This window comes from Juglans regia, chromosome 1 (genome assembly GCF_001411555.2).
Source record: "Juglans regia cultivar Chandler chromosome 1, Walnut 2.0, whole genome shotgun sequence".
NCBI lineage: Eukaryota > Viridiplantae > Streptophyta > Magnoliopsida > Fagales > Juglandaceae > Juglans > Juglans regia.
In genome coordinates this window covers 22,000,680-22,021,786 of record NC_049901.1, presented here as the reverse complement: position 1 = coordinate 22,021,786, position 21,107 = coordinate 22,000,680, and the positions used below count along the sequence as shown (strand labels likewise).

Genomic DNA, 21,107 nt, shown 5'->3' with positions numbered 1-21,107 from the left:
AGTTCGAAACACTTCTCTCAATAAAAAATAATAATAATAATTACATGAGGTAAATGGATCTAATCATTTTACTGAAAAATCTCCTCTCCAGGTCCTCTCTCTCTTTAGCTAACTCAAACATCGAAACTATCATCTGCCGGAATCTATCAACCAAAGCCTAATTGTCTTCTTTCTTAATGGGTTCATATGAGGAGCAGTGGTCAACTCTTGGCATCAGGAAAATGTACTAATAAACCAGTTGAATATATATATATATATATATATATAGAGGCTTCACTTGCGGTCATATTCATATTTATCCTACGATCCATCCCTTGATGATTTGTGACTTGTTGGTCATCCTGATCTCTTGATCTTCTCATCTCTCTCTTTTGAGTAATATTGGAGCTTTGGTTACTTGTAAGGCATTTGTTCGGTTTCCCTTTCATAAAGAGTAGGACCCGGGGGGTGCCTTAGAGATTGGATGTTATGATGTAGCTTTTCAAATCTGGCCCTGACCTACTATAGTTTATGGCTGTTTGTCATCTTTGAGGTCCTGTTTCCACTCTTTAAGACCTATTGGCCCCAATGAGATTTGAGGATTTCAAAGTGGTGTACAGTACTATAAAGAACCTATAAATTACTTGGTATACCTTATAATAATGTTGTTTAGGTTCGCCTCAATTAGCAAATGAATATTTTCTCCACACACTCGGTCTAGATTCGAATCCATCTACTATATATATTGAATGTGGACAATTTAGGTATCCGGAATAGCACTATTCACCTAGGTGTGTGTGCGGCTAGTGGCGGAACTAGAAATTTTTATGCGGAGGGGCCAAATTTTCTAGTGTGGGGCCAAATTTTCTAGTGTGTGACACATTGAAATTAAAAAATAATAAAAACATAACTATATATAAAATTAGATCTCCACACGAGAGAAAAAGTAATCTCTCTCTCTACCCCAGGCGACAAATCCTCTCAGTCGTTCTCCGTGATTCCAACCTGTTCACTGGCAGGAGGTGGGTGGAGCTTCGACCACTAGCCAGCTGTAGCAGCTTTCTTCCATTTCCTATTTTGTCAATTTTTCCATTTTCCATTTTCCATTTTAGGTTTTTCTCCACAACGTCAAAACAAGCGGATCTCCTACCTTTCGGTGTTCTCCAACCAACAAGCGCCGTCTTTTCTGCATCTCCAGTCGCCGATCATCAAGTTCGCAAAAGGATTCCGCTCTTTTGCTCGGCGCGTTCGTCGCACGCACGACTTATGCCGTGCGCACAACCACGCGCCACCACGTCCTGCTCTTGATGACACGTGCGGCCTCCCCTGCATTAGAGGCTTTGGATCCTCCGGATCTGACCCTCTGTTTCACTCATACGGCAGTGCGTGCCATCACAACTTGTGTTGGTCTTCCGTCGGCGACTCGACTTTATTTCGGGCTACTATCCTATATTTCCACTTTCCCGAATCGAGAATCAAGTGGAAATGGGTGTGATAGTCTCTTCCAACCAGTCCAAACCAACAAGATGTAGGAAACCTTCGTTTTTTATCAAACTATACAAAAACCGTTTCAAGCGACATCCCCTAGTAGGACATGGGTGGGAGCCAATTAATTGGCTCTTAATCCCTCTCTCTCTCTCTCTCTCTCTATGTGATGTATCTATTGGTCTTGGAATGAGTGTAGGAAACTTTCAACCCACTAAAACTTGTATCTAATAATTTGAAATATACATGTAGAAAAAGAAATTCTAAAAATACAGCGTCTTAATATATGTTTCAGATTTTTTATGTTAAAGTTTCATGAAATAATATTCATCTATTATTATTTTTGTATTGAAATATTTAGAATTTATTTGCTTCGTAGAAACTATCAAGTAATATTTTAGAATGTCATCTTTTATTCTAGTATCTAAACTAGTTTATTAATTTTCATGTAAACTCTAGATCTTTTTATGTCACATTAAACATATAATAGTCTATAATAGAAACCTTAAATAAGTTTTTCTTGCTCAATGAAAGATGATATAATAGTCTAGAGGATAAAACCTCTCAACTATTTTCTATATAGATCACCAACTTTAAATGATTTTTCTTATATTTTTACTTTGGACTCCATATTAAAAAGTCTAATATTGTATAACAAAAAATTTTGGGGTCCATATTAATAAATTTAGAATTTTATAAAATTTTACAGATAAGGATTATAAAGTTTTTTACAGAGCATCACTTTCTCTAAAAGAATAATTCTTCTTGCAGTCCACATCTGTTGACTGCATATGAAACGGAGCGTTTCACTAAGATGAAATGGGGCCTTTCACTAAGGGTATTTTGGTCAAACAAACAAGCAAATTGAGGTGGAACTCTATATTCACACGGGAGAAATGTTACTCTCACGAGGAGAGGTCATTTTTATGTCCTTGCTTGTCTGCCAAAGGTGAAGTGACCCTGTAAAGCCAATCACACAGCTCATGCATAGACCCTAATTCCATAGCAACCAATAGACTGGATTGCACAATCAAAACAGTATTTTGGGAATTCCATAGTTTGTACTAATAAGATAATGGAATGTGATAAGGATATAAAATTAGAATAAATATCGATAGAAGTTATTATTAGGAGTATTTATTTTTTATATATAATGTGTAATTATTTAGATTACATATTTTTCTAAGTGAGTGTTGGAAACAATCAATTAAAAGTAGTTATGCAGTGAGTGTAAAGTGTACACTGTTATAGTGACTTCTCTCTAACATTACTCATAAAATTATGAATTCTGAAAGCAAATTACTGCACTAGGATAACAATGGGAGGTTTGTATATAGTGAATTAAAATGAGATGGGATGAGATGAAAATTGAATAAAATATTTTTAGAATATATATTTTTTTTATTTTAGAATTTGAAAAGGTTGAATTATATATTATATTTTGTTTAAAATTTTAAAAAAGTTATAATGATTAGATGTGATGTATTGAGAGATTTCTTGTATCCAAACAATAACTCTCATTGACAGATCCATAAATCCTAAGAATACAAATTAGGCAGGCTGTAATCAAATCAGAACTGTCCCACTACAATATTGTGCCGTTTGTATAGTGAATCGAGATTAGATAATTTTAGATGAATTGAATAAAATATTCTTATAATATTATTTTTTAATATTACTATTGTTTTAGAATTTGAAAAAGTTGAATTATTTATTATATTTTATATAAAAATTTAAAAAAATTATAATAATTAAATAAAATAAATTGAAATAATTTTTCAATCTAAACGGAGATTGAGACAATTTCACCTCTAAAAATGTAAAAATGCCACATTTTGCAAGGGATTAATGCCACACTCGAATGCTCATAAAAAATGGATCCCATGTATCATGCAGCCGTGGATTTATTATTAAAAAAAAAAAAAACAAATTACATTATAAAAGAGTAGTTGTAATTTGCATGGTGCATGCGGCGGGAAAATTGCATAATTGATATTGAATTAGCACTTGTTGCCATCTATTTGCTAAAGTAATGAAGTATTATTGTCTACAAAGTAATTATTAACTAATCAAGACAAAACAAAGAGACTGAATTAATAATAAAATAAAAGAAAAAAAAAATCGTCTAAAGAAAGACCCATGAATTTGGTACCTAACGTGGAGTAGTTTTTCTATCGAACCTTGGAAAAATCTGTCTGTTAGTTAATACGGATCCAATCATCTCACACGTGGCCAGTAATTAAACCTTTTTTCTTTTAACAGTAATTAAAGCTTATTCAGCCACATTACATCAGATTTTTAAGCATTTTCAATCTGTTGATATCTCAATCTCCTCCTTTAATTTCCATTTAGTTATACGACACAAATTATCTTATATCATTTCATTTTATTTAATTATTATATTTATTTTAAATTTTTATATAAAATATAATAAATAATTAAATTTTTAAAATAAAATTAATATTAAAAAATATATTTTAATAATATTTTATTTAATTTTTAATTTTTATCTTATTTTACATGTGTAACCAAACTAGTGAAATATTTACTATAGTCTATGAATTTTCACTTTAAATTTCTCACAAAATAAAAGTTTGGAAGTAGAGCTGAACAAAAAGCCCGTTGGGCACCAAACCTGTTTAGTTGACTAAAAATATTTTACGAAAATTTATAAATTGAAATTATAAAATTATTTTTATTATAAAATAAATTCAAGATTTTATATATAAAATTATATCCATTTGCGAAGAATTTATTTTTTTTACAGTATGTATGCCTTTGTTTGTACTTCAAAGGCAACGAAAGACTACGGAATAAGGAATCCGATACTTTCCTTCCTTTTAGATCTACTAAACCGACAGGCTGATGATACCAGCATTGCACCACATACAGCCACACCCACCACCACCATCATCCTCACTTTCACCCCCCTTCCTTCTCTCCTCAGTTTTGACTCGTTTCCTGTGGCCCATTGTTAGTTGTACTTTCTTTGCTTTCTCTCTCATACTCGTTTTAACCTCCCCCATTTCTTGCGTACATCTCCTTTAGCTCTCTTTTTCTTATTAAATCCCAAAACTCAGTCACCGACATACAAATTCCCAATTCCCCTCTCTTTCTCTCCCTCAAAGTCACGAAATTTCGTCGCATTTTGACATGGGTATGTGAAGTTTTTGAGTTTGATTTAGGATTATTGGTGTCTTCCAAGGCTTCTTTTGGGTTACCCTTTACGAAGGGGGATCTGGGTGTGGTAGAACACGGATGTTATACGCAATTTCTCTCCAAATCTGTGTCTGGGGTACTAAAATCTTATCTGGGTGTCGGTGATTTCGAAGGTTTCGTGAAGTTAAGCCAAAAGGATTTTAGTTTGCGCTAATTTTGGTTGTTTGTCAATTTCCTGCTCCCAGAGTAGATACACATTGAAAGAATGGTAGCAGGAAATGGTCCTTTTTACCCAATTCTTGGTTTTGCATTATTTGTGGCTTTCCTTTACATGTCTTTTGGGGATTTGATTTTCAATTATCATAAAGAGCCAGAGATTGGTTTCGTGGAGAGGAATGGGACTCAGTTCATGTTGGACGGAAGAGCCTTCTACATTAATGGGTGGAACTCTTACTGGTTAATGGACCATGCGGTGGAAGAATATAGCAGACCAAGGATCAGGGCAATGTTGCAAGCCGGTGCAAAGATGGGTCTCACCGTGTGCAGAACTTGGGCATTCAATGATGGGGCTTACAATGCCCTCCAGATTTCTCCTGGTCAGTTCGATGAGCGAGTTTTCCGGGTATTAAAAACTCATTGCTTTTGACACTTATGTTCTATTCGTCTCTCATGATTTATGTTTGACCTGATTCCCATTATCATTTGATCTGACAAAAAAATAATAAAGGTTTTATCACTTTATTCCTTTTTTATTTCCCTAGGTAAGTTATAGCTCCTTATAACAATACATAAATATCAGAGCGTTACCTCTCTCTCTCTCTCTTTCTCTCTCCCGTTTGGGGGGATAGAATGAGAGTGTTTACTGAATTCTGATTTTTTTGTAACGTTGTTACAGACAACAATGCCTGTTTGCCGCGTGCAACCAAAGTTTTTGACACGACAAGCTTTGATACAACTTTAGCATGCCTGCTGGTTGCTCAACTAAATTTATGTTGTCCTTGTTAACACAAATGCAAGTACTACGGCTATTGGAAGTGGGACAACATAAACTGGGGACGAGCAAAAACTGAAAATTAAGCATTTTAGATATTGGTTTAATGCATTTAGGAATTCAATGCACTCTGATTTCGTATGTTTTCCTGTGCTTATCTACAATTTAAATCAACTTGAAGTCTTAAGGGCTTATTGTAACCCGCATTTTTATCTTGTTCCAATGTTTCCAATTCTACTTCTCTTCCTTTAAGTGGTTAGAAAGGTTTGGCTTGTGATTATGTTGACAAAGCATATAGGCATTTACTGGATGACAAATGCAATTCTTTTCGTTTTTAAATTTTCGAAGTTAGTTTCTTCCAAAATTTTCATCTGCAACTAAAAGATTGAGTTCATTGGTACGGCTCATTGATTATCAAAATGTCAGTGCTGACCTGATGAAGGATGCCATGATAATGCACTCTGTTTCATTTTTGCAAGTTCTTCTAGACCCGTGATGAGAGCAATTGACTGGAAATTTTGTTAATCATATTCTTTTAATACATTTTGACAACTGGATTGGTTGGCAGGCACTGGATCATGTCATTGCAGAAGCCAGACAACATGGAATCAGGTTGCTTCTTAGCTTAGTAAATAACTTGCAAGCATATGGTGGGAAAACTCAGTATGTAAAATGGGCATGGGAAGAAGGCATAGGTTTAAGCGCCTCCAATGATTCCTTCTTTTTTGATCCAACCATCCGCAACTATTTCAAGGATTACATCAAGGTATCTTCTTAATTCTTTCTTTCCATAGAATGGTTTAGTGATGCGAGCTTTTGGTATCTTAAATAATAACTTGCATGCAGTTGACACAAATGCACTTCAATGGTTAATGAATATACAATAGCAATATCATACTTTTTGTGTCCTTGTTAACACAAATGTACTTTAATGGTTAATGAACACTTCGCTTGAATGAATGTAGCATGTCAATGAAAACTTTGCATCTCTTTTTACAGTTCTTATTCTCAGGCTCGAGGAGGCTAAGAATTTATGGGTGCATGCTAAGAATAGACTAGGTGCTTGGTATGTCCGTGTCAGCAACATATATGTAAACTAATTGAATGAGTAAGGCCCTGTTAATTAAACCATATTCAGAATGTAGTCAGCCCGATTATTATTATTATCATTATTTTATTATAATTCATAAACAAACTTGACTGGAAAAGAGCACTGACTGAGGTAAAGAAAAGGACAATGTGTAAATTGGCTTTCTTAGTTCTTAAGGCCTTTCATCTCCGGCACGCCCACCCTCGTGTTTCTCGTAAGGAATAAAAAATGTAGGAAAATGATTGTATTATTTGTTTTTTTGTGATTAACATGTTCGTATTGTCCGGATCATATTTGCATTATGAGTAATATACAAGCCTTGGGTCCCACATTTTATAAAAGGGCTTGCACACCTCATGGCTGCACAAATAATTTTCCTTGCATTATAGCTATAAAATTGTGAATTTTAATGCTCATAGTGGCAAGTTTAAAGCCATTCTGGTAATAACTTAATATTTTGGAAACCAAGTAGGCAAACAACTTGAAAACATCAAGAAGTTGGTTACTCCACAGATCTAGAGAATATTTACAAACCGTTTCTTAAAAGGAGATTAGGATAATAAAATCTATTTATAGTCGTTTCTGGATGCTACTGCATGGTCGTGGACTGTTGTTATTCTTGGGATAAAGCACATTTAGGTACTGTTTGCAGTTTTTGAAACTGAGGAAACTCATGTCCCTGGATTCCGAATATTTTTTTGATAAGTTTCCTTTTATAAACTCTTTCCTTTCTTTTTTCTCTACTTTCTCCTAATTCTTGAGAAAACAACTCATTAAAATCTCCAATCACGCACCAACCCACCTCAGATGAAGGTTTTAGCAATTGCAACAATTCCCATGATCCCTTTCTTTTGGCAGTTTCTGGATGCCCATAAAATCCTGTCAGCAGCCTCTTTCTTTCCCCCTTCAACTTCACCCAAAGGCTAATGTGCCATTGAGAGAAATTCATCAAATCAACCTCCTCTATATTCTTCCATAGCATTAGCAAACCACCCCTCAACCCTCTTGGTTCCACCATCATACAGCCATCAAAGCCCAATCTCCTTTGAATTAATTCAACTTTATTAGATCTCAACTTTGTTTCCATAATAAAAACAAAGTCTGGCAGCTTTTCCTTTGTAATCTTACAAAGGACTTGAACTGTCCGAGGGTTGCCAAGCCCTCGGCAGTTCCAACTTAGAGCCCTCATTGATCTTGGCAGGGCTGCCAAGCAGCTCCTGCCCTTGAAAGTGAAATAGTAACTTCATTTGTATCCACTCTTAATTTTTTAGTATGATCCTCATCACCTCCCACCTCATCCTCATCCCTAATCAATAACCTTTTCCTTTCCAACCTTAGTCCACCATTTTCATTTATCCCCCTTTCTCTTGCTCTCCTCTTCCAAGTCTTTTTAACCCCACTCATTTTTTCATTTACACTCCCCTCCTTAAAAAGACTAAGACCTTCACCATCCACCACTTCTCTTTCCTCCTCTTCTATTTCTGCAAATCCTCCCCCCCTGATCACCTCAGTTATAGATACCTCACCCTCAATCTTCTCTTTCTTCCCCTCATGGCTCTCCAAACACTCCCCATCTTTCCTAGCCTCCTTCCACACCTTGACCCTCATCTCTTTTGACACCCCCTCCTCTTCATCTCCTTCCATAGAGGCTGATTCCCCTCCAACATTTAAATCATTTTCACTTTCCCCACCCCTAAAGGATCTTTCTGTGTTCCTATTAGTATTCCAACCCCCATTTTTCCCTATACCCCCTCCCATATAATTCCTTCTCTTAAAGCCCCTCCCTGCTCTTAGCCACGATCCAAACTGCTCCTGAGCTACATTCCCAGACCCCTTACCCTCCCCCTCCCTCACACAACCCTTCTCTCCATGGACTAACCAACCACAATGAAAGCATAGCTTAGGCAGCTTTTCATATTTAAGATTAGCCCATACATTTGTCCCATTTACTTTGATCCACCTTCCTCTAACCACAGCCCTTCTCAAAGGTATCTCCACCCTTACCCGAAGGAATTCCCCCCAACCTATTCCATCACTTGGCACATCCACATCTATCAAATTTCCAAGTGACTCTCCAATCACTCTTCCCTTCTCTTTCGTCATGCAGAACATTGGCAGATTATGGATCTGAATCCAGAACCACTCACTATCAAACTTCCACTCATTTGGCTGAGCATAAACCTCAAATACCTTAAGTGCAAACAGGTGGTTGACAAACAACCACGGTCTACCATCTAGCACTCGCCGTTTATCATTCAGAGATTGGAAGGTAATCACAAATTTATTATCACCTACCTCACGAAATTCGGCAGGCTTGCTAATCCTCCAAATCTTCCCCATCGTGACAGCTAAAATCTCCCTTCCGATTGTTCGTTCCATACATATCTTTCCTATAATACTTCGTTCCCCACACTCCCATACATCCCCCTCTGCTTCTTCTCCAACATCAACCACAAGCCTCTCCTCCTCCGAGAGCCTAAACTTCTCCCATTGTGCTTCCAGATTCTCCATTCCTCCTTCCGAGGACTCTTCCATGGCTGCCTCACACAGACCTTCCGCCCAGTTAGTTATAACTGTTTTCCACCACCTCAGTTTCTAGAGAGAAAAACTGAGGAAACTCGTGTCCCTGGATTCCGAATATTTTTTTGATAAGTTTCCTTTTATAAACTCTTTCCTTTCTTTTTTCTCTACTTTCTCCTAATTCTGAATGCCCTAAAAGTCTTTTTTCATAAACATTAATCATCATTGATGCTTTCTTTTTTCAAGCAATAGCTATCCAAAGATTTTTCGTTTTGTTATTATATCACATATTTCTCAATTATGCAGGAATTATGATATTGCTATTGTATATTTCCTTAAAATTATTGTTAATTTTAACTTTATCCGTTTGTCAGACTGTCCTGACTAGGAGGAACTCCATTACTGGAATTGAATACCGAAATGATCCCACCATCTTTGCCTGGGAATTGATAAATGAACCCCGTTGCATGTCTGATACTTCAGGCGATACTCTCCAAGTAAGTTGTATACTCTTGATTCTGCTCCTTCACACCTACTAAAGTAGAATACATGCACATTAATTAGAACTTCTAAATGTCTTTAAAATTGGTAAGTTATTACCATTTTCCACTACCTGTATCAGATTCAAGAATAATTAGTAGCTGCTGTATCCATGATGTGAGTGTTCTTTTTTCCTTTCTTTCTTCCAAGGATTTGAGGTTTTTTGGTTAGGCATGCAATAAGCAATGTCTACACTTGATGTGTGGAAGTGTGCAACTGAAAGACAGATTCTACTACTTATTATCAATACGAGTTCGAATACAAGTTAATCATGGCATAAAATTGCAGGATTGGCTAGAAGAAATGTCTGAGTTCGTGAAATCAATTGACAAGAACCATTTACTGACTGTTGGCCTGGAAGGATTTTATGGTCCTAATAGCCCCAAAAGCTTGACCACGAACCCAGAAGCTTGGGCGTCCAGGCTTGGGTCTGATTTTATTCGCAACACCAACATCTCTTACATTGATTTTGCCTCTGTTCACATTTACCCTGACCATTGGTAAGTGCTTCATGGTGATTAACTCTTTGATCTATTTTCGTGCTATGTACAAGCCTGATATGTAATACACCACTTATTGTGAGATCCATTATACTCAAAGAAAGTCAAATCACTAATACTTTCTTATGAAAGGTAATGTGGCAGGCTACCACATAGTGGTGCGTTTGGCCTGTCAATAATCAGGCCTGCAAATTGATTTCTTCTTTCTATTTCCGAAAGGCAATCTTTGTGCATCTGACCTGTGTCTAATTTATCTTTAATTTTTTTTTTTTTGTAGGTTTCATGAGCAAGAATTAGAAGACAAACTCAAATATGTCTCCAAGTGGATGCTTTCACACATTGAGGATGGAGACAAAGAACTGAAGAAACCAGTCATGTTCACTGAATTTGGACTGTCAAACCTGAATAAGGACTTCCTACCATCTCAACGAGATAGGTTTCACAAAACTGTTCTTGATACCATCTATAAATCTGCAAAGAAAAATGGGTCAGGGGCAGGTGCTTTGGTCTGGCAGCTCTTTGTTGGGGGAATGGAAGAATATCATGATGATTTTGCCATTGTTCCGTGGGGAAGGCCGTCAACATATAGGCTGCTAACCAAACAATCATGCAGGTTGGCTGGAATCCAGGGAGTGAGTCAACTAGAAGGATATTTAAAAGAGTTGTGTTCAAAGAAAGAGTAGAAGTCTGATTCTCTCATCAGAAAAATTGATTGTTTGTTGGGGGATAGGGGTTTTTATTTTTGGCTTGTTGATGATGAAAGGGTGAGAAGCAGGTCACTGTTTTTTGTACCTTTTTCCTTCTCATGTCCATTCACATTATATATAAATAGGTAAGAAATGTTCTTCAAGAGCAGCTAGAAGTATTGTAATCTAAGTTTTTTTTTTCCCTTTTTGTGTCAAGTATTGTAATTTTCAGTTAATATTGAAGCTTGTTTCCAAAAAGAAAGACGCCATGATCAGAGCCTCTCTGGGCTTGTAATCAACAGTATCACGGAAAGATTTGAGCAGCTCCTACACTGTAAGCGTAGAAAGAAGAGGCACAAATTAATACTATAAAATTTCAAATTTGCCGGACAACTCAATTACAGAGGATAATGATTTGTTCAAAGAAAGAAACGAGTATATTTATGAAAGTATAGTTTCTAATTTCCTTTTTGCCAAACAAGAAACGGACATGGGCGAACAAACATGATAGCATCAAACCACATCTTAAAAAAAATTACAAAACTAAAACAAAACTAATTAAATCAAATACAATCGATCTCTAACTAGAACCCCCCTTCTCCTTTGCCAGTCTTGGAGAGGTTCTAATCCCACTCACTCCTGCAGAACTAGAACTACCTTTCGAATTCTTCTTTCCCTTGCCCTTGGAATTCGATTGATGTTCTTGTTCGCGCCCTTCCACCACTCCCCTGCTCCGTGTCCTCGTGCCCACGATACCCGAAACCGGCTCTTGACCCGATTCCTTCACTGGGTCCACTTTGATCCTCGTGTTCTCCATTGCTACCCTATCAAAATCATCCCCAAGCTTCTTGACCAGCCTCCTCTTAACCACATTAATCTCCTCTTCCTCGTCATCATCAACCAGAGCCATATATCTCCGCCTCTTCGTCGCGATCGGAGCCGGCGGAGGGGATTCCGGACGCGAAACAGTAATTGCCTTCTTCGGCACAGGTGGGACCGAAACATTTGGAGAATCGAATTTCTTACGGTCTTGGTTCGTCATGGACTTTTCGCGTTCGGCGCGGAGCTTGGTCACGTTGCCTTCAATGCGGCCCTGGAGGCGAAGGCGCTTGAAACTGAGCCCGCCCATGGACCAGTGAGCCTCTTTGGCCCACGACATAAAAGGATCAAGCACCGGGACGGGCGGATAGACCCGCTCGTCGCTGTACTTGACGTCTGTATATATTCGCGGGCGAGGGAGACTGGAGCCATAAAACTTTCCGGGACCCAAGGGCACTACCATGGCTATCGGGGGTTTGGAGGATTTTGGAGGAGTAAGTAATTTCTACGAATATGGAGTGGGCGATATTTGGGTTACGATTGGTAAGGAGGATTCTGATTTAGCCTCAAAAACCGTTTAGGTTATATAGAAAGAGGTGGCGTGGACTGGCGCGAACCTTTTTGGCGGGAGGGTTTGGCGCGACAGTAAATTGAGGGCGGGGAGGGGAAATTTTTTCCTATTTTATTTGAGAGTTGGGTGCAATTGAGATCTCGAGTCCGACGTTGGGTATAACCGGTCAAGTCCGATTGGTTTATACGGAGATTTTTGGATATTTAGGCTGTTTCACAAACTCTGAATTTGTGAAATATCTAAACTCATCTTAAACTATTTTAATATCTAAACACATTTTAAATTCAGTTTATATAAATCCCACATAACTCATTTTACTACTCAACTTATTACTATTTATAAAAAATTCATCTCAACTTAACACCGGTCCATTCAGCCCAATTCGATCCAGACCAATATAAAATAGATCAAACATACAAAGAATTCAGAAATCAGTTCTGACATGTATTTTTCGGCCAACTATACAGAAAGACTCACAATTTTTACACTTTTGAATATCAAGTATTTAACAATTTCTCCAATAAAAGAGTATTTTTTTTCCATCTCTTTTCTTTTTTTGACAGATAAATTAATACTACAAATTATTTAAAATATTAAAATTAAAATAAATTAAGTTCTTTAATGTGGATTATATAAATAACTTAAAAATAATTAATTATAATTATATTTATGATGTTAATAGTTATCAACTTGGTAGAATTATGATATGTAATACATATTAATATTCTAACATTTTATATATGGTTAATGAATATTAAATAATTTTTATTATTTATAGATATTTATACGTATTTGCAACTTAGGTATCTTATAAAAAAAATTACCTAATTAGTTTAATTAGGTATAGATACCAATATTTTGAATACCGTATCGGAAGTTGTACCGGTCAAGGCGCTAGAACGAAATATTTCGATACTGATACCGTTTCGTGTACTGTTTCGGGATAGTCGATATATAAATAAATTATATATATAAATTATATTCCAAAATAATAGTCTATATATGAATAAATTATATATAAATACATATATATAAATTATAAATAGCCTAATCTGAATTGGAGGTCAAAAAATAAGCTTGTAATTTGAAAAAATAAAAATAAAATAAAAATTGAAGGCCGAAATATCAACCGGTACCGGCTGAAATATAGGCCAGTACAGACTGAAACTGAGACCAGTACCAGCCGATATTTGGACCGGTACGAAACATATATGGTACATGTATCGACCCAGCAGCCGATACGGCAAATATCGGCCGTACCAGTCAATATGGTACGAAATTAAAAACATTGGTAAATAATAGAGTATGTATCTACATATAATACTATGATTTACCATATGATCTATTAGTTAATTGATAACATATTAGTTAATACTTAATAGTTAATAGGATATTTAGTTAATGGTGATAAGTTAGATGAAAATTACATTATTAACTTATACTTACTATATAAAATAATATATATAAAATATTTTTAAAAACTATATATACACTTTGGTTGGTCCGTTCTAGTCCAAAAAACTACATCGCGGGATTAGACAAAAAACTGCAATTCTAAGGTTATATAGACCGAAACTGACCAATATACTAATCGATTCAGTCTCGTCCAGTCAATTCGATTTTCGAATCCGGATTGGTAAACTTACACCCCTAGCCTTATTAGATTCCTGTGCCTTAAAATCTTCAAGATTTAACCATTTACTTCATTCAAAAACCGGCGTGTAGGACCCATGAGTCTATACAGTTTTTCATGTTTCTCAACCCTCTACAAAGTTGTGATTGAGTCAACCGCCGTTCCCACACCTCTTGCTGGTTTTCCTTTAACTTCAAGTCGATGTACTCACTCCCCTACCAAGCCGATGGAGTAGGAAATGGAAACTTTCTTCAACATGGCAATTGACCAAAAACTAGTTCAACCCTATCTACAATAGCCTCTCATGGTTGCAGTAGAAACTTGGGTAGATCTTTTCGGGATGTATCAACAAAAACCTTCTTTATGGTTAGTTTTCTCTTGGACCATATTGCAGTCTATATTTTAAGAGAGCATGAAACCTAAGTTACTCTATTAATCCCGATTTATCCTCCATAACTTTTTTTATACTTATTTAACTATTTAGTCCATATATCTGCATTTTTTGGAATGGTTCTAGGGGTATCAACTATCAACACCATCTACTAAATTTTTAGATTATTATAATAAAATTATTTCCTTAAGAAAATAATTAAAAAAAAACTTACTAAATATTTATTCAACTTAAACATAAAAAAAAGTGGGCTACACAATACCCACTTGAACTTATGGCTATAATCGGTTCGTTTGATCAGTCCAAATGGAGATTTCTGGACTGAATCGAAACTTATGGTCTATCCATTTTCCACCCCGAGACCAGACTGGTAGTACCTTACCTATAGACCGTATTTGACCATTAGCTATTGGCCAATATTGTACATTTCAGTTCGGATTTGTGCAAAATGGACTACTTTTTGTTAAAGACCTAACTTACATTTTCTTGTTTATTTCGGCGATACAAAAGGCCCCAAAATAACTAAAGTTTTGAATATCATCCAAACTACAAATAAAAGATAAAAATAGAAAAGGAAATGAAAAATATACATAAAAATTATCCATATCCATCCATAAAAGGTTAGCAATCTTCATAATAAAGTTTAAAAAAAGAAAAAAAGAAAAAAAAGCAATATCATCCAAACTCCAAATTAAAAAAAATTAGAAAAAGAAAGGAAAAGCTATACATAAACATTATCCATATCCATTCATGAAGATGGCAATCATCATAATAAAATTAAAAAAAAAAATGAAAAAAATGCAATATCTTCCAAACTCCAAATAAAACAAAAAAAAAATAAAAAATAAAAAAAGGTAAGGACAAGATATATATAAATTATTACAATCCAAACATTTAGCCATTAACCACCTACTTATAAAATAATATTATAAATTACTCTATAACCAAAATAAGATGAAATGTATCTAACCATCACTTAAATAACCAAAAGGAAATCAACACACTCAAATGATCACAAATAAGTCCACAAGTCGAAGTCTCCACAAGTCTATAAGTCCAAGTCTCCACAAGTCACAATACACAGTCAAACGATTTTGTGGGAAAAAATATATAGAAATCAATGTTTTTAATTTCAATATTTTATTCATGCTAACAAAAAAAAAAATAGTAAAGTGGTATATTCTTCTCGCCTCAATCCTCTTCAATAGATGTAGACATTATATTCGACGCCTCCACGGAATTTTCAACCTCACTCACAAGTTTTATACATAAAAAATAAAGTAAAACAAATTATATAACTTTACATAACAGATAAATCATTAAAAGATATAAAAAGAAATAAATTTATTACATACCTTTATTCAGCTTTTCAAAATCTTCCACATCATTTATTAAAGTTCTAATGTTAATTAGAGTAGAAGAAAAACAAAGTCAATTTTGTGTACAAATGAGGCCCTCAACTATAGTCGGAAACAAACTACTTCGAAAGGAATCAATTATACGACTTGTTGTGCTAAATGCGGATTTAGAGGCTTTCTAAAGAGTTTTTCAGATCATCTTCCTCACAACTAGGTATTTATTCACCTCTGACTTGCTTTCTAAAGAATTTTTTTCTGATCGGACCAACCGAAATACATGTATAGTTTTTTTAGATTATTTTTTATATAGGATTTTATATATTAGTTGTAAACTTAATTATATAATTTTCATCTAACCTATAATTATTGACTATATAAAATGTTGAATATAGTATTAAATATTAACTAATATGATATTGACAATTAAGTAATATATTATACGATAAATCATAACATTATATGCAATAATCATACTCTAGTATCTACATTAATTAAAATAGTTAGGTACATTTTTTATAAGATACCTAAGTTATAAGTATGAAATATCTATGGACTAATTATTCATCAAGTACATAAAAAATATTAAAATTTTAATACAGGTCATTATGTAAAACTATCATAATTTATACACATACTATTGAGGATTGAGTCCTAACTTAGTAATATCATTAATATAATTTGGTTTTATTAATGAGTTAATTAGATCATCCCCATTAAAGAACTCACTTAATTTTAATTGTATTATTTTATATAATTTGTATCCTTGAATTTATTTGCTAGAAAAGAAAATGGTATAAAAATATTGATAGTAATTAAAGAAACGATGCCGTTTAGAGTGAATTTAAATATATACGGCGCAGTTTCAACATAAGGATTTTTAAACCCTAAATGGCAAACTCTTCTAGACTCCAGCTTTCCTTCTTCATTTCTCCCCCTTCATCCATTCACCCTTCGGCCTTCATCCACCCATAACTTCCACACAAAAAAATCAGAGCCCCTGATTCGCCCCACGCTACTGTGCTAGTCACTGGTTTCCACCACCTAATCACTAATCGCCACCACGCCTACTAAAGTGAGTTGATTTTTAGTTTTTCAATTATGTTGGTGGTAATTTTTTGGTAATTATGTTGGTGGTAATAAGAAGAATTTTTTTAGTTTATTTTGTTGATGATAGCTTAGGTTAATGTTCAAATGTTTTGAAGTACGTTGCTATTTAGTTAGTCGTAGAATAGGATGCATCTAATTAAGGTTTGTGCTCTTGTATGTATGCACGTACATGCATAACTTCACTGTGTGTTTTAGTACTCTGCATTGTAGCATATGTTTATGTAGTACTTATTAACTTGAATTTGATGATCGTTTGATCTAAATGTCGATTCCTTGTAGATTAGAGCTAGACCTCTACAATTAGAGACCCGTACATTGCTCCAACATACCTTTTAGTGTGTGCGCTTATGGTGAATTGTTAATGCAAGTTCTAAGACTTTTCCTAATTTGAGTGGGGATATGGTTCTTTTGTCATAAGCATAACCAGAATTAGGGGTGTAACCGGTCCGGTCTGGTCCGGTTTTGGATAAAATCTAGGACCGAATCGGTATGTACCGGTTTTGTATTTTTCAAAACCGATTACACACCGGTTACCCTCCTAAGCCGGTACTTCCGGTTTTACCTGTTTCCGGTCCGGTCCGGTCCGATTTTTCGATTTTTTTTAAAATGTAAATTTCACAATCTATCATTAAAAATTTGTTTATAAAAAAAAAAGATTTAAAAAAAACTGTTTTATACTTTTATTAATATATTAGACTATATAATAGTATTAATATTAGACTATTGGTATAGTTATAAGTTATATATTAGTATTAGTTATAAACTTTTAGTGATTTAGTATTAATATTTTATGTAATAATCTATAAATTATAATAAGAAATTATATAAAATTTCACATAAAAATTTATAATTATACATTATATATAAAAATTTATATATATTAATATTTAATATATATAAAATATTTTGTATAAAACTTATATATAAAAATATTATTTTTTATTTTTTTTAATCAACCGGTCCGGTCCGGTCCGGTCCAAAAAATCCCGGAACCGGAACCGGACCGGAACCGGCCGGTTTTTATATTTTAAAAACCGGTTCCGAACCGGACCGGTTCAAAACCGGTCCGGTTCGGTCCAGTCCGGTCCGGTTTGAGTTTACACCCCTAACCAGAATCATCTATTGGGAATATGGATTTTATATAGTGAAATAGATCTCTCAAATTACATATTGTGCATTTAAGGTGAATGAGTGAAATGAGTTCATTTAAGGTGAAAGAGAAATATTATTTAAGAATATTGATTGCATTTAGAGTTTTTACATGGTATTTTTGTTATGGATATTCATTTAAGTTAAATAATTTTTTTTAATTCTTTTATAGATGAACACTTCAAAAGAAACACTTCTGGAAGACTCTACCACGGATAATGCTTAAGATGCAGCACAAGGGCTAGGCATTCCTCCACTTCCACCCAATATAAGTACAAAATCAAGTAGTAATGGACCTAGTGGTGGATGTAGAACTACGTCAATGGTTTGAGAACACTTCACAAGAATACCAAAAAGTAATCTAAGTAAACCTAGGGCTGCATGTAATTACTGTGGTGCCTATTATACATGTGATACAAATGTGAACCGTACAAAATCTATGAAGTATCACAGTGAACATCAATTTAAGAGATGTCTGTTTAATAGTACGAGTAAGTCCTAAACTACCTTAGGTTGGAAGGTCAAGGGTGGAGGAAGTAGTAGTGGAGGACTTGTTCCTATAACCTTTAGTGTTGAGGCTTGCAGACAAGCCCTAACAGAAATGATTATACTTGATGAGTTGTCATTTAAGTTTATTGAAGGGGAGAGTTTTAAAATATTTATATTTGTTGTTCAACTTAAGAGGGTAGGGACCTTGTCTCGTGCTACGATTGCCAATGATTGTTAGTGTCTATTTGATAGCAAAAAAATAAGTTAAGAAGTACTCTTCAAGGGCAACAGATTTCAATTACCACGGATGCATAGATATTCGTGCAAAACCTAAACTACAGGTGTTTTATTACACATTTCATTGATGATGATTGGAAACTACACAAGAAGGTCATCTTTTTTTGTTTAGTTGAATATCACAAGAGTGATACACTTTGTAGGCCTATAGAGATGTGCTTGATTGATTGAGAGTGGCCAAAAATACTTGCAATTACTCTTGATAATGCAAGTTCGAACAATGGAGCAGTGTGAAAAAGAGATGACACTATTTTGGAACATGAATTCTTGGATGTGAGATGCTGTGCCAACATCTTAATCTTGATTGTTTGTGAGGGGTTGAAAGAATATGATAAGTCTATAGCCAATGTGAGAGGTGTTATGAAATATATTAAATCCTCTCTACAAAGATCGAGTGTATTTAAGTTGTGTATACAATTTGAAGACATTATGTGCAAAAGTCATGTATGCCTAGATGTGCCAACTAGGTGAAACTCTACCTGTTTTATGTTGGAAAGGGTTAAAGATTTTGGAAAACCTTTTGAACGATTAGAGTAAGAAGATTGGGGTTCCCATCTAGTATTGGAGATGAGAGTGATGATGATGGATGAGAATGGAGAACATCAAAGAAGTTAGAGCCTCCCAACAAGGAAGATTGGAAAAATATAAGATTGTTTGTGAGATTTTTTAACCTATTTCATAATGCAACTTAACGATTTTCGGGTTGTCAATATGTAACTTGTAACTCTTTTTTCATAGAATTAGTTACAACTCAAGACACGATTGACATGGAGTGTGAAGAAGTATGACATGTGGTGAGGTTAATAGCAATAAATATTTGACAAATATTAGGATAAATTTGATAATATGAATATGTTGTTGTTTGTTGGACTTATTTTTTATCCTCAATATTAGATGCAATATCTTGAATTTTCATTAGAAACAGTGTATGCTAATGAGTCTACAAAAGCGGTTTAGGTGAAATGAAGGTGAAAAGTGTTTTGACTGGTATTTATGATGCATACATTGAAACTAAAGAAAGGAATAATTATTGTCCACAACAGTAGCGCAAAAGTTTTTCAATTGAATATGTAACTACTATAGGTAGTAGACTTGAGAATAGAAGGGCACTGAGATTGGCTAGCAACAATTGCAATCTAGACCGAGAACCAAAATTTTAAAAACAAGTGCACCAAAACCGACCATCAGGATTATAGGTCTGGTCCCCATCGACTGAAACCATTCGATCCGATCGGTTTTCCAGTTCAGACCGGTTAACTTACAACCCTAAGTGTAGCATATAGAAAAAGAGAAACATTACTCTTTATACTTTATTTTATCATCTCTGGTCACACTTGTTAGTTTAACACATTTTAATTGTATAGCAATTTAAATGGTTGATATATAAAAGAACTTATAACGTTTTACATAAGTAGTATGAGTATAATGAAAAAACCAAAGATGAAGAAATGCATTTCTCTTAGAACAATATTAGGTAAATGTTTTTTGTTGCCCTTTTACATGCAGAAATCCATTTAAAAATCATAAAAGAAAAAACTCTTAAAAAAGCATATATACAATAGTCCATGCCATCTCGTACGTATAACCTTGCCTATCCCATCCCAAGTGAAAACATCAAATTCCATGCACAAGAGGCATCTCACGATGGCTAGAAATCCACCATATCCATGAAGATAGGTTCTCTCTCCATCATATGATCGATCAGTGATGGGGAGATCTCCGAAGAAAATTCCTCCTCATTATGTAGTGGGCTAGGTGAGGTCTCCCATCCCTTATACATGTAATGTGGTGGAGATATTTCAGAAAGGAGATTAGGAAAATCTTATTAATAGGAGCTTTCTCTACACCTCCAAGAAAATCATGAAAAAAAAAGCTTAAAATGGTATGATGCACTTTGACACGGCTTTACGATTACTACTATAGAAACACTATTTCCCTATTAGAAGCGAGTCAAGATCTATCCAGCTTGCTGAGCGGAAAACTCATAATCCACCGCCAACTTTACTAATAGGGCTTACTCAAAAGGAACACTAGCTATATGCTTAATCACTACTCAACTTTTCCATACCTCATAATTCAATTAAAAAGTTCCATTATCGCAACTCATGTGTCAACTGTTTGTCTACACACCGAAGGGGCCAATCGTGTACATGCAGTGCATGCAAGAGTTGCTGCCTACTGATCTGCAATGAGACGTCAAAGGTACCAGCTGCATATATCGTAACACAAGTCCACCTATTGAATTGTATCCACTAACTCTCAAATGATAGAATCAAGTTCACTCGCATGGACTGTTGCCAACCACTTTGTCACATACATATGCATGCATACATATATGTGTGG

The 21,107-nt window shown here is 34.9% G+C and overlaps 2 protein-coding genes across 2 annotated transcripts; one reads left to right on the top strand and one right to left on the bottom strand.

Moving 5' to 3' along the window:
- Positions 1 to 4,289: 4,289 nt before the first annotated feature.
- LOC108999552 (mannan endo-1,4-beta-mannosidase 2-like) lies at positions 4,290 to 11,153 on the top strand. The gene is made up of 5 exons (XM_018976457.2): positions 4,290 to 5,245; positions 6,183 to 6,380; positions 9,599 to 9,721; positions 10,053 to 10,264; positions 10,542 to 11,153. Exons 1-5 carry the CDS (start codon positions 4,889 to 4,891, stop codon positions 10,945 to 10,947), a joined length of 1,296 nt encoding a protein of 431 aa, XP_018832002.1. The 5' UTR covers positions 4,290 to 4,888; the 3' UTR covers positions 10,948 to 11,153.
- A 208-nt stretch (positions 11,154 to 11,361) lies between these two features.
- On the bottom strand, positions 11,362 to 12,449 carry LOC108999561. The gene has a single exon (XM_018976467.2). It carries the CDS (start codon positions 12,230 to 12,232, stop codon positions 11,531 to 11,533), a length of 702 nt encoding a protein of 233 aa, XP_018832012.2. The 5' UTR covers positions 12,233 to 12,449; the 3' UTR covers positions 11,362 to 11,530.
- Positions 12,450 to 21,107: the final 8,658 nt, after the last annotated feature.